Source organism: Leopardus geoffroyi, chromosome B4 (assembly GCF_018350155.1).
Source record: "Leopardus geoffroyi isolate Oge1 chromosome B4, O.geoffroyi_Oge1_pat1.0, whole genome shotgun sequence".
Lineage (NCBI taxonomy): Eukaryota > Metazoa > Chordata > Mammalia > Carnivora > Felidae > Leopardus > Leopardus geoffroyi.
The window spans coordinates 91,013,971-91,028,016 of NC_059341.1; the positions used below are offsets into that span (position 1 = coordinate 91,013,971).

Here is a 14,046-nt window from a genome sequence, read left to right on the forward strand (position 1 = left end):
AAAGGCGGCTCCCGGGAAAGGCACTAGGAACGGCAGGACAGAGAACTGCAGGAGAAAGCGACAGAAAGGAGGAGGAGAATGCACCGGCACCCCAAGGTGAGGGAGTAGAAAAACTCTCCGCCGGGGGAGCCGCGCGCCGCTCAGGTGGCCCTTTCCCGCTCAGGTGAGCTCCTCCCGCGCCTCCCATTGGCCAAGGCGTCCGTGGCGCTGGGAGGGCGACGCAGCCCGGTCTAGTTCAGGGTCTAGGGCGGCGCGTCACTTCCGGTAGCGCGGAGCTTGTAAAACACCCTGGAGAGAAAATGGCGGCGGCAGCGGCTTCGGCGCCTCAGCAGCTCTCGGATGAGGAGCTTTTCTCTCAGCTCCGCCGTTACGGCCTGTCTCCCGGCCCAGTGACGGAGAGCACCCGCCCGGTCTACCTCAAAAAGCTGAAGAAGCTTCGAGAGGAAGAGCAGCAGCAGCACCGGTCCGGGGGCCGCGGCAACAAGACGCGGAACAGTAATAACAATAACACGGCTGCTGCCGCGGTCGCCGCGGCGGGAGCGCCGGCGGCGGCCGCGGGGCTGGGGGGCCGGCCGGTCTCTGGCGACCTCTCCTACTTGCGGACTCCTGGGGGTCTGGGCCGAATCTCGGCCTCTGGCCCGGAGAGCCCCGTGGGAGGGCCCGGGGGCGCCTCGGCCGCCCCCACGGCTGGCAGCAAAGTGCTGCTGGGCTTCAGCTCGGACGAGTCGGACGTGGAGGCCAGTCCCCGGGACCAGGCCGGCGGCGGCGGCGGCGGGAGGAAAGACCGGGCTTCGCTCCAGTACCGCGGGCTCAAACCGCCGTCGGCGCCCCTGGCCGCCAGCGAGGTGACTAACAGCAACTCGGCCGAGAGAAGGAAGCCCCACTCGTGGTGGGGGGCCCGGCGGCCGGCGGCTCCGGAGCTGCAGACCCCGTCGGCGAGAGATGCAGCCGCGGAGGACGAGGAGGAGGAGGGGGAAGACGGAGAGGACAGGGACCCAGAGGCCGAGGAGCCGCTGTGGGCGAGCCGGACGGTGAATGGCAGCCGGCTTCTCCCTTACAGCTGCCGGGAGAACTATTCGGACTCGGAGGAAGAGGAGGACGACGACGTGGCCTCCAGCAGACAGGTATTAAAGGACGACTCCCTTTCCCGGCATCGGCCCAGACGGAGCCATAGTAAGCCTCTCTCTTCGCTGACTGCTAAATCGGCCGGCGGCCGGCTGGAGACCTCAGTTCAGGGAGGGGGAGGAATCCCGATGAATGACAGGGCGGCGGCTGCGGGGAGTCTAGACAGGAGCCGAAACCTCGAAGAGTCGGCGGCGGCGGCGGCGGAGCAGGGAGGAGGGTGTGATCCCCTGGACTCTAGCCCCATTCCTAGGTACCGTGTCACCGCTAAGAAACTGGCCCCTCTCCTGCCCCCGCCACTGACCGACATGGACTCAACCTTGGATTCGTCCACAGGCTCCCTCCTTAAAACCAATAATCATATCGGCGGCGGGGCCTTCAGTGTGGACTCCCCCAGGATTTTTTCCAACAGCCTCCCTCCCGGTGCAGCGGTGGCTGCCTCCAGTTCACTCAGGATCAATCACTCCAATCATACGGGCTCCAATCACACCTACCTGAAAAACGCATACAACAAACCGAAGCTTTCCGAACCCGAGGAGGAACTTCTCCAGCAGTTTAAACGGGAGGAGGTGTCCCCTACAGGGGGTTTCAGTGCCCACTACTTGTCGATGTTTCTCTTAACTGCTGCCTGCTTATTTTTCCTAATACTGGGACTGACTTACCTAGGAATGAGAGGGACAGGAGTATCCGAGGATGGAGGACTCAGCAGTAAGTATTAAACCCTGTGGGTAAGGTCACAAAGGGGGTGTTGCTAGTGGTCTGCCCTCACCGCATTGGGCATTTTACACGAGGTGACTTCTGCCTTTAAGAACATGTATTAATAGCGACACGCGGCAGATCGAGTGCATTTGTGTCATCTCTAAGAAAGGACGTTACCATGATCAGAACGAGAATCCCACGACTGGTTTTACAATTTTTCTGTATAATGTAGTGGGAAATTCAACACCTCTCGTAAAACGAAATATTGCCAGCTTGTCAACAAAATGCATTTATGTGTGGGTCATAAATTCTCTTTTAGCCTTAGATAATTATGTGTGCAGATGCCAATGAACAGTTTTGAAGTATTTTGATTGTTACGAGACATCATAAATGCATAAATGTTACAAATCATTTGAGATGATTTTTCAGATTGAGTTGTGATTCTACAAGGTAACGTAAGATCTCTTGAAATTCCAGTTAAATACTTTGTAGTATCAAGTTCTACATCTGGGTAGTTCTATTAATTTCTTTAAAGTGAATGAATATAGAAAGTAGGAAGACACAACTCTAAGTTGATTGCTGAGCCCAGAGCATGCCCCTTCCCACCAGTGAAAAAAGTGGTGGTAGGGCAGGGCTGGAGTTGGCCGTGAGATTTTTCCGTTATTGGTTTCTAGGCCCTGCCGTTTACTTGCTAAAGGACTGTAGGCAGGTATGGTGTCTTCACCATTCATTAAGCCAGCTTCATCTATGCTGAGCACTTAAACACAGCAGTGATAAGTCAGAGTATCTGTTCTTGAACACAAGAAGATAAGTACAGATCATTTTGTGTTCTGTGAAGGAAATAAGGATGGAGTAATTGATACATGCTATTTAGAGATGGGGAGGGTAGCTACTATGTGAGGTGAGACCTGAAGTAGGAGACAGAATTGTAGGGGGACAGGAGAGCTGTCCTGGCAGAGATTATAAGAAAGGCCTTGAGTTGAGCCAGAGCCCTCCTGTAGGTTAGAGTGGTTACAGCACCTTGAGCCAGGGGGAGCGAGCCCAAGTTTGAGCTTCCCTTTCCTAATCCTAAAATGATGCTAATGTTGATTAGAATGATGCCTACGCAGATTAAAAGAGGGAAAAGTAAATGTAGTGTGCGATGGACTGCTGAATATATAATTTCTTAATGTTAGGGCCCCCTTCCCACTCCTCCTGAAATCTGTCCCTTTCATCCAACTTGAAGTCACTTTATCATTATTGGTATTTATAAAATCAGGCTTGCGATTGTTTTTGTGTGTTTGTTTGTTTCAAAATAGTGAATGATGCAGTTAGCGGATTTAAAAAGAGTGGGAGTCAGAATAGTGTAACCTTTGATTTGTGTATAGCCATTTCTAAGATCATCAAATAACAGATTATTACTATATTGCTTCATTAGAGGGGTTAGAAGAGGACTGAAACCCAGCACTCATTTTAGCTGGTTCCCTGGGAACAAGAGTAATATATTGTCTCCTGTCTCAGATAATTTGGGAGAAAAAGAAATAGGTCATATTAGAAGTTAAACTAATGGAGTGCATATAAATTAAATGATATTATCAGCAGTATCTATTTGTATCTGTTTCTCTAATAGCTAACTGTATGACCTGGCCTTTTTCTGAGTACTTTATACATATTATCTAATTGATCTTCCCAACACATCACAGATGCAGATTTTATAGATGAGGACAGTGAGGCAAGGAAGAAATGTACCCATAACTGACTAGCTAGTGAGTGATAGTACTAAGGTTTGGCTTCAGTTTTTTTTTTTTAAATAAATTTTATTTATTTTTTTAAGTTAATTTATGTATTTTGAGGGAGAGAGAGCATGCATGGGAGGGGCAGAGAGAAAGAGAGAGAATCCCAAGCAGGCGATTCTCTGCACCGTCAGCCCAGACCCTGACACGGGGCTCAAACCCGTAAAACGCGAGATCATGACCTGAGCTGCAATCAAGAGTCGGATGCTTAACTGACTGAGCCACCCAGGCGCCCTTCAGATTTTGTTTTCAACTGTAAAGCCCGTATTCTTAGCACTACTTTGGATACTGTTTGTAGAGAGCTTTCTAAATAAGAGAGCACTTTTATTAGGATTGAGAAAATAATTGAATATTGGTAGGATTTCATAAAGAATTACTGATGAGCACAATTCTCAGTTAAGGTGACTGTCACATCTGTTAAGATGAATGAGTAATGTTTCCTTAGATACTAAAATTTCAGATGGAATAGATAAGGATAGGACTGCTAGGGTTTTAGTAGCCCCCTCACCTTCACCAGTATGACAGGAAAGAAATTATAAAGTGTTTTTTGTTTTAATGAATGGTAAATGTAACGTAGTTTGGGTGATGGAAACAACAGTGATTAAGAGGTAGAGGATCTGGGTTCTAGGACTTGGTCCACATGACTTTAGTCAACGTCTGTATTAGATGGGTGTAATAATTTCTGCTGTCTGTGGTGATGTTAAGAGGATCAAATTAGATAGTTTATTAAACAACCATAAAGTGGTATTATTCAAAAGTTTAGATAAAATTCGTTGTATTTCTGGTAAGTTATAGTATGTATGTAAAGCAAAATTGTTTCTGCAAATATTATTTAGTAGTATATTTACTTATTCAACATGTAATTTTCATTAACTTCCACTAAAATACACTGTAGACATTGATACAGAAATTTGAATCAAAGTTAGGGAATCCTTAAATGTACTATATATGTGTTATATATTTGACTTACTGTATAATATATAGTGGAAAGAAATGCCTGCTAATTCAGTTAGTTTGCACACCTAACGGTGAATAATTTTCACTCCCTATGTTTATGTGTTCTGAGTCCTTTGTCATGAGTATAATGGTTAACCAGTGCTTAACCATAGGGTTCATTGGTCAAATAGTGTGCTTGAGGAAATACTTTTACTTTGAGTAATAATTTCACCGGAAGATTGTAGGTTATATGTGAGAATAAGCTTTAGTAAGCTTTTATTAGCTGTCGTTTAAATTATGTACAACGTGTAATAGATTAACCTTTTAAATAGTTCTTAATCATTTGGTCTTTGAAAATTTTTATCAATATCCTAGTTTTATTAAATTACTTTTATTAAATTACTATGAGTCTCTTCTTCCTCATCTTTAAAATGAGGGGGTTGGATTAGATGATCTCTAAATTCTTTGTAGCTCTAAGGTTTAAGATTCTAACTTTGAACTGTCCTACCAAAACAATTCAAGGATCAGTCTACAGTGAGATTAGATCATGACAACCCAGCAAAAGAAAATGGAAATGCAGAATACACTATCTTAGGTACATATGGGCATTATTTAAAAATTGTTTTCGGGGCGCCTGGGTGGCGCAGTCGGTTAAGCGTCCGACTTCAGCCAGGTCACGATCTCGTAGTCCGTGAGTTTGAGCCCCGCGTCGGGCTCTGGGCTGATGGCTCGGAGCCTGGAGCCTGTTTCCGATTCTGTGTCTCCCTCTCTCTCTCTGCCCCTCCCCCATTCATGCTCTGTCTCTCTCTGTCCCAAAAATAAATAAACGTTGAAAAAAAAAATTTTTTTAATTGTTTTCAATTATAAAAGACATGATTTTTGAAACATTTATGATTTAGAAAATTTGGATAGAGATCTATGAAGCAAAAAATGAATAGATAGTAGGTATATATATCCTTCTAGTCTCCCACTTACCCCTGGTATAAATAAGTTCAAATAATGCCTTTCAAAACTTTCTTAGTGCTTTTCATGTAAACACCTACATTCATATATATATATGTGTTTGTGTACATTTTCATTCAACAATAGAGTGCCTACTATGTGCCAAGCACTATTTCAAGCATTCTAGGGGGGGCAGATGGGCAAGTAAATATGAATTTAAGAGAGTGATGATTGCTAACACAAGTTTATGATAGTAACTTTGCCTGGGGTAGAGGGATATGTAATATTACATACAGGTGAGCAGGCCTCTCAAAAGAGGTGACGTTTGAATTGAAATCTGAATGACTTGAAGGAACTAGCTATTGACAGGGAGCAAAACATTCCAGGAAGAAATAACAGCCAGTGCAGGACTCTTGGGGCAAAAACCAGCTTGGCAAGTTGAAGCAACAGAAGAGAATGGCCAGTGTGGCTAGGGTATAATGAATGAGAATGGCATATGATGAAGTCAGAACTAGGCAGGGGCCAGTCATAAAGGACCTAAAGGCCTTGAGGGCCTTGGAAAGGAGTCTGAATTTTATCTTAAGTGATATCATACTATACCTAGCCTGCAACTTGTCTTTTTCCCTTAACCTTGTATTATGGGTAACTTTATACTAAGTTTAAGTATGAGGCATAATTTAAAAATCTCACTCTCCGCTTGTCCCTTTCTCATCGTATAAAAATGCTAAAATCTCTGCCACCCTGGAAATGTTGTTCTTCAACCCTCTGTTCTTCTCTAGCTGTTACTCTCTTCTCAGCAAAGACTGATATCTTTTTGCCTCTGCCATTGACTCAGCCCCTGTCTAGTGTAGCTTTGTTTACCATCCATTCCTCTGGAATCTCTGCTTCAAGTCATTAGTTAACTCAATTGCCAAATCCAAGAGAGGTGTTGAAGTTCTTATCTTTGCCTCTTTGAAACATTCAGTGCACTGATAACTCCTCCTTCTTGAAACTCTCCCCTTCCCAGACTTCTGCATCACTACTCTCTTCCAGTTTTCATTTACTCCTGTCTGTCTGTGTTTTAAATATTGGTGGTCTCTGGAACTCTTGTCTTTGTCCCTATCCTTTGGTACAGTTTCCCTAGGCCCTTTCCTCCACTGGCCCGGGTAGTACCTCCTGATTTCATATATTTACCTTAAATGTTCTCTCCTGAGTTTGTTTATTTATTGGACAGTTTTTTTTTTTTTTTTTTTCCTGGATGTTCCAGAAGTACCCACTCTGTGTACTCATCAGCTTTCCTTTCACCTTCTTTCCCCCATTCTGTTCCCAGTTTTAGTTCATGGCACTTCCGTCTACCCAGGACTCAGCTAGGAACTTTGAATTTGCCTAGAGTCCTTCCTTTCCTTCATGTTCCTACCAGACCTCAAACATCAATCCAGTTGATTACTAAGTCTGGTAGTTCTACCTCTCACATATGTTTTGAATCTTTTTCTCTCTATCACTGTTGCTCTAAGTTAGTCTATTGCCTGAATTGTTTAAGTAGTCTTCTAACAGGCTTCTATGTTGTAGCTCTTCAGTCTGTTTTCCGTGCCAGAGCAATATATCTAAAACACAAATGCAATAATAATTCACTCTCTTGCTTAAAATTACTCAATGGCTTTACCTTCCTTATTGGATAAAATCTAAATTCTGTGGCTAAACTGTTCATGATCTGACTATGCTTTTGCTAGTTTCATTTCCTACCAGTTTCTCTTACCACATTTTACTTTCTGGAAAACTAGAACTTTCTGGATACTAGTTGGTGTTTACTGAACATGTCATGACATTTTGTGCCTTTGTACATTATTCCCTTCTTTAGGAAGGTTGTTTCTTCCTTTCTTAACTGCTGTTCATTCTTAAAAGCGTCACCTCTGGGTATTTTCTCTGACTCCTGTCTTCTTTACTCTGGTGTTTGGGTAAACTCAAACTCTGCTCAAATAAGATCTAATGCCTCCTTCATAGCATTTATTATAGAGTATTGTAATTTTGAATGTTCGTTGTGCCATTTAGATTACAGCTCCTGTAGGATGAATTGACTGCACTGGTAAAGGGCACAGGCTTTACATTCGGCTCTGAGTTTGAATCTCATTTCTCTTATACCTGCTCTGTGACTTTACTAGAAGATACTCAGTTGCCTCATATTAAAAATGAAGATGATAATACCTGCCTCAGGGTGGCTTTAAGCATTACGTGAGGTAATGTATGTGAAGTTTTTAGTATTGTTGGCCTGGCATATGGGAATTGCTTGGTAGACCCAAGTCACATTAGTATCTTGGCACAAGTTCATTCCTCAGTAAATATTTATTGAGATGATCACATATCAGGTACCCAATTTATATGCATTGATTAACTCATCATGTAACTCAGTAATTGCTTACCTATTCAGTACCTAACTTAATACTCAGTATTGGGAAGGATGCAGAAGAAATCTCATTCTTGCAAAAGCCTCCACTCCACAAATAGTCGCAGAAAATGGTTAAGAAGTATACTTAATATTAGGTGATAAGTGCCACACTTTGTAAAAGAGGGGGTGGAATTCATAGTGAGCTGATCAGTCTCAAATGGTCAAAAGTTCAGGTTCCAAATTTGGACTTGATTCTGTGGGTCGAGCAGTGGGAATCCATGGAGGTTTTAAAGCAGAGGACTAACATCAAGTTCTTCTTAAAAGGATAAACAGGTAGTGGTATAGGTAATGGATTGGTAAGGTTGGAGAGCAGGCGTGGGGTGATAGGCACTATAAGCACACACGGAGTGAGAAACACCCGAGGAGGCTGATAATGTGGGGATGGAATAGGGTCTGTCATTTGAAGAAGGTCAATACTTGGTGACTGTTTGGATCCAGAGCATAAAGGAGAAGAGTCAAAGATTATTCTGAGTTTATGAGCCTGGATGACGGAGACAATACTGATACCATTGATCGGTGGGTTAGAGATGCTGAAGAGGGATCTTTCTGGGGGAAAAGTAGTACAGAGAAAATAAGTTTGGGGGGAGTTTATTTTTTGAGTTGTTCAACTAGAAATATCCTAGGTTATCGTAGTTATATAATTAGATTAAAGATGAGAGAGACTGGTGCCGAGTATACTAGTACTGTTTACTAGAGGAATAGATATCTTTTTAACACTTCTTTTTTTATTAAAAAATTTTTTTAATATTTATTTTTGAGAGAGAGGGCGCGCGTGTGCGCATGAGTGGGGGAGGGGCAGAGAGAGAGAGAGAGAGAGAGAGAGAGAGAGAGAGGGAGATACAAAATCCGAAACAGGCTGCAGGCTCTGAGCTGTCAGCACAGAGCCCGACGCAGGGCTTGAACTCACGAACCGTGAGATCATGACCTGAGCCGAAGTCGGACGTTCATCTGAGTCACCCAGGTGCCCCTAATACTTATTTTTTTAATGTATGTGTGTGTTTTTTTAAAACTAAGATGAAGCATTGCAAAAGGGTACCATAGTTTTTCCTTTTTTTCTTTTTTTTTTTTTTTTACTTTTTCAAGTAGTTACAGTAGCCACTTGGTTCAAAACTTGATATCTATAATGAAATAGGTGTAAGGATTTTGAAAATTAGTTTCCCTCATTCCTTTTTTTTTTTCTTTAATGTTTATTTTTGAGAGAGAGAGACAGAGTGTGAGCAGGGGAGTAACAGAGGGAGAGGGAGGCACAGAATCCAAAGCAGGCTCCAGGCTCTGAGCTGTCAGCACAGAGCCCAATGCGGGGCTCGAACTCAAGAACCGTGAGATCGTGACCTGAGCCAAAGTCAGACATTTAAGTGACTGAGTCACCCAGGCGTCCCTGTTTGCCTCATTCTTGAAGAATGAGAGCTGAGTGTTACTTTGAAAAACTTTACATGTAAGGAAAAAAAAATTTCTAGGCCTCTAAGAATATTCCTGGGAACACCAGGGCTTTGCATATCCCAGCTGGATGATTTAAATAAAATCTACTCTGTGAAAATGTCTTTCATTTGAAAATTATCTCTAGAATAACTTAAAATAAGAATCACCAGAGTGAAAACATAAGAATTCCCCATGAGTGTATCCAGGGAGCCTAGTTTGAGGAAGATTGGCGTAGGTATCAGGGCTTGGATTAAGGAGGTTGACCTGGGTTTGCATATTGGCTCTTGCACTAATTAGCTTTTCTGTTAAAGGCAAGTTGCTGAACCACTATGATCCTCAATATCCTCATCTGTAAAAGAGAATTAAGTGAGAATTAAGTGGAATAAGGCATGTAAAGTACTTGGCACAGTACATGACGCATAGTGATAACAATAGCAGCTGACCCTGTGCGGCCTTATGCGCCAGGCACTGTGCTGAACAATTTTAATTGTTGTTTAATCTTCATGAGGCAGCTATTTGTCCTGTTTTGTAGATGAGGAAACTGATACTGGGCGAAGCCGAATTTGCCCAGGGTCATGTGGCTAGTAAGTGCCGAGGCAGTGTTTGGATTCAGATAGTGTCTCTTCACCACTCTGCTAGATTGCCTTTAACGTGTGTAAGTACATAAGGACTGCGTATATGTTCTCTACCATTATTGTTATCTAGAAGATTATGAAAAGATATGGATGGGTGAAGCAGATTAATGCATGAAATCCTAGAAATGCCAGGAATAATCTGTGAAATCTAACAACTTTAAGACAAAGTACAAATTTGTACTCACTCAACAATTAGGAATCTTGTGTGGGACTATTTATCCTTTAGATTAATTCACTAATTCATTGGTATATGAGGTCAGTCTGCTGTAATAAAATACAAACTATAATATATAATGTGTTAAATAGGAAACATGCTATTTCTATTTTTTTTTTAATGTTTATTCACCTTTGTGAGCGAGAGAGAGAGAGAGAGAGAGAGAGAGGGAGAGGGAGAGAATGAGCAGGGGAGGGGCAGAGAGAAAGGGAGACACAGAATCAATTCAAAGCAGGCTCCAGACTCCGAGCTGTCAGCACAGGGCCCGATGTGGGGCTTCAACCCATGAACCGCAAGATCACGACCCGAGCGAAAGTCAGGCGCTTAACTGACTGAGCCACCCAGGCGCCCCGGTGCTATTTCTAATTTTTAAAAGATAACGTAGAGTCTCTCAAAACTGGTGGGTAAAAAGGTCCTCTGATTTTGCATTAGCACTTTCAAACATGTTTTCCATTGTTCCAGTTTCAAGATATAAAGACCTTTAAATATAGCACATTTGTTCTTCCAGTTTTTGCTCCTTTTAAATAAACTTTGTGTGTTTTTTTTGTGTTTAGGTTTCTTTTAGTGGAAATGATCCATTCTGTAATTTCAGGGTTACTTTTAAAAGTCAGATGTTTTCATAATTAATCAGTAGAATTGTAAATTTTTAAAACGAGCTTCTTCTTGCTCATTATTTTATATTAACTTTACCTATCTGAAAAATATTTTATATAAGTAAAAGGAACATTACCGCGAGGAGTTTTATAGCAACAGCACAAAGAGAGAGTTAATCTAGTTTATAAGTAGTCTAAAAATGAAGTATACCTTAAAGTATTGGAAATCTTCTCCCAAATTTATGCTAAACAAGTGGTGGTAGTAACTTCTTTATGAAAATTATATCATAATGATATATCTTCATTTTAATCCTGTATTTATTATACACTAAAAGTAACAACCATTTGGGATCCCAGCCTAATCTAATTGTGGAAATGGTTAATGACAGTTATTATCTGAAAGCTTCAGATTTTGACTTCCATACTCAGATTTTATTTTTAAAAGATTTTAAGGTGAACAGGTAGCAGTGTATTTGAGCAGTAATCTTGGCTTTTGCTATTTTAATAGTGCATGATTTAACCTGAATCCCACAAGTGATAGTTTTACTTCATTTTTTTGAGACAGAGAGTACACACAAGTGGTGGAGGGGCAAAGGAAGAGGGAGAGATTCTTTTTTTTTTTTAAGTTTATTTATTTTGAGAGAGAGAGCCTCCCAGGCAGGCTCCGCGAGGTCAGCATAGAGCCCAACGCAGGGGCTCGAACTCTTGAAGAACTCACGAAACCACGAGATCATGACCTGAGCCGATATCAAGAGTGGGATGCTTAACCTACTGAGCTACTCAGTGCCTCAAGGGAGAGAGAATCTTAAGTAGGCTTCACACCTATCATGGAGCCTAACATAGGGTTCTATCTCATGACCCTGAGATCATGACCTGAGCTGAAATTAAGAGTTTGGCATTTAACTGTCTGAGCCACCCACACACAACTCACAAGTGAGAGTGTTGTTTTTTTTTTTTTTAATCTTGACTTAATTAATATTCTTTATTAACAACACTGTCAAAATAATTTTTAAACAAGTGTTGACCAGGAAGAAAGTGTTTAGGTTTTAATATTTATTTGACATATTTAAATTTTACATGTTTTACATCATGCCTTTGGAAATTTATTTCTAAAATTTATTTCTAATTCTATTTAAAGGATTATAAAAATTTACACTGGGGTGCCTGGGTGGCTCAGTCGGTTGAGCATCCAACTCTTGATTTCTGCTCAGGTCATGATCCCAGGGTCGTGGAATCAAGCCCTGTGTCAGGCTCTGCACTGAGTGTGGAGCCTGCTTGATATTCTCTGTCTTTCTCTCTCCCTCTCCCTCTCCCTCTCCCTCTGCCCCATCCCCCCACTTGCTCATGTGGCTCTCTTTCTTAAGAAAAAATTATACTAACAAATAATAATGTCTGAAAATAGGATAACAGATTTATCATGGAGAAGCCATAATGTATTAATTTTATGGTGTCTTAGTTTTTTCTTTGTTCTAGAGGTATAGATTTAAAATTATACTACATCTTTTGTCTGGGTAGCAGATTTATTGCTCTATGTTCATAGCTTTTTGCTTAAAACAATATCAAATGGCAAGCTAACATTTAGAAAAAAGGCTTGGGTGCAAAACTATGCAAGGGTTTAGTTCAGCTGTCCCGAACTAATTGAATGGTGAATATGCACCAACAATTACTTCCTGCCTTGAATGTGACATGAATAGAAAAAAAAAAAATGGCTTTAGGAGCAATGAGCATTTTAACACATAGTACAATATTAATTTTGTTTTGCAGTTAAAGACTCCTTTTATATGTATATGTGTACAAAAGGAATTTGCTGATTGTGGCTAATTTTTGAAAGCACTTTATACTTATAAAGTGTAAAAACTTCCATATAGAGAGGGTCATTGAAATTAATTAGGAGAGGGGAGATCTTAGAATATCTGTTTCTTCTAGTCCCTGGGTTATGGCTTGGTCAGTCTTATTAATGACTTTGTAGGTTTATAAGGGTACGTCCCACGGTATCAGTTATTTTCTTGTTTGATTGAGTTTACTGGAAGCAGAATTCAGTTTCTCCTTTTCATCCATTCATGCACTCATAAATTATTGAGCACCTACTATGTGCCAATTAATACCAGAAGATGAGTATATACTTTCTGGGATTATAGGACTGAAACTCTTCTCCCAGACATACTGCCTCCCTTTCTCCCACATGGTGGTGGTATTCTCTTCTTTCTCCTGAATATTTATGCAGTAACTATCCTCCAGAATTGAGATTTGGTTCCCATGCAGCACTGCATAGATTTGTATATTGTGACTTAGGAAACGTGACTTTAAAAATTATTTTCTGGGGGCGCCTGAGTGGTTCAGTAGGTTGAGTGTCCAACTCTTGATTTTAGCTCAGGTCATGATCTCATGGTTGTGAGATTGAGCCCATGTTGGGCTCTGCGCTGAGTGTGAAGCCTGCGTGGGATTCTCTCTCTCTTTCTCTCCCTCTGTTTCTCTCCTCTGCTTGCATTCTCTCTCTCTCTCAAATTAAAAAAAATAATTACTATTTTCAGCAAATTTGAGTATGCCCTATGGTAGAGTTTACCACAATGTGTACTGTATACAAAGAAATAGTTTTCATTTCTTCCAGGTTTTTAAAAGTACTTTAAAAAGCACTTCTTTTTAAAGGAGGAGACATCAAGAATGAATTTGCCAAAAATGGAAATGTTATCAATATGAAGTGTTTATGATTATAGTTCAAGATGTTCTAGAAGTATTCTTAAGCTTATGACAAAAAGTCTTGTTTTGTTTTTCAGACATGTCATCTCCAAATGTTCCTTCTTTCAGATTTTAAAGCCTTAAATGATAAAAGCATTTATTGAGAACTTTGTATGTATGAGCACTTCATCTTAATTTTTATGAGTGGAACTATACTCGTATTATCTCCATGAGTAAACTGAAATGTAGAGAGAATACAGTTACAAGTGACTTGTCCAGGATCCTCAGCTACTAGTAGTTTTGGGGCTAAGCTTTGGGGCTAGCATTTGAGCCCATGATCTGACTTCAGGGTCCACAATCTAAACCACTAGGCAGCAGATTTTTTTATGCATCTTTTCTCACCTACCAACTTTATTTGGGCAGTTGAGTCACTCATAACCTCTGGGCCTTGGTTTTTGCATCTGTCAGATTAGAGGATAGTAAAATCAACTTTACTTCTAGCCAGTGACTTTTGTAGGGAACTAAAGTAATAATGTTTATGGAAATGCTTTGGAGAAATTTGAAGCAATACATGACTGTATATTTTTAATACAGTAAGTTAGAATTTCCTGGCTAT

At 41.3% G+C, this 14,046-nt stretch overlaps 1 protein-coding gene across 1 annotated transcript in view; it reads left to right on the forward strand.

The window, feature by feature from the left end:
* Nucleotides 1-262: 262 nt before the first annotated feature.
* Nucleotides 263-14,046, forward strand: part of LEMD3 (LEM domain containing 3) — a 65,161-nt gene continuing 51,377 nt past the window's right edge. Inside the window, exon 1 of the mRNA XM_045464860.1 lies at nt 263-1,830. Within this exon, the coding sequence (XP_045320816.1) occupies nt 300-1,830 (1,531 nt within the window). The 5' untranslated portion in view covers nt 263-299. The remainder of the gene's footprint in view (nt 1,831-14,046) is intronic.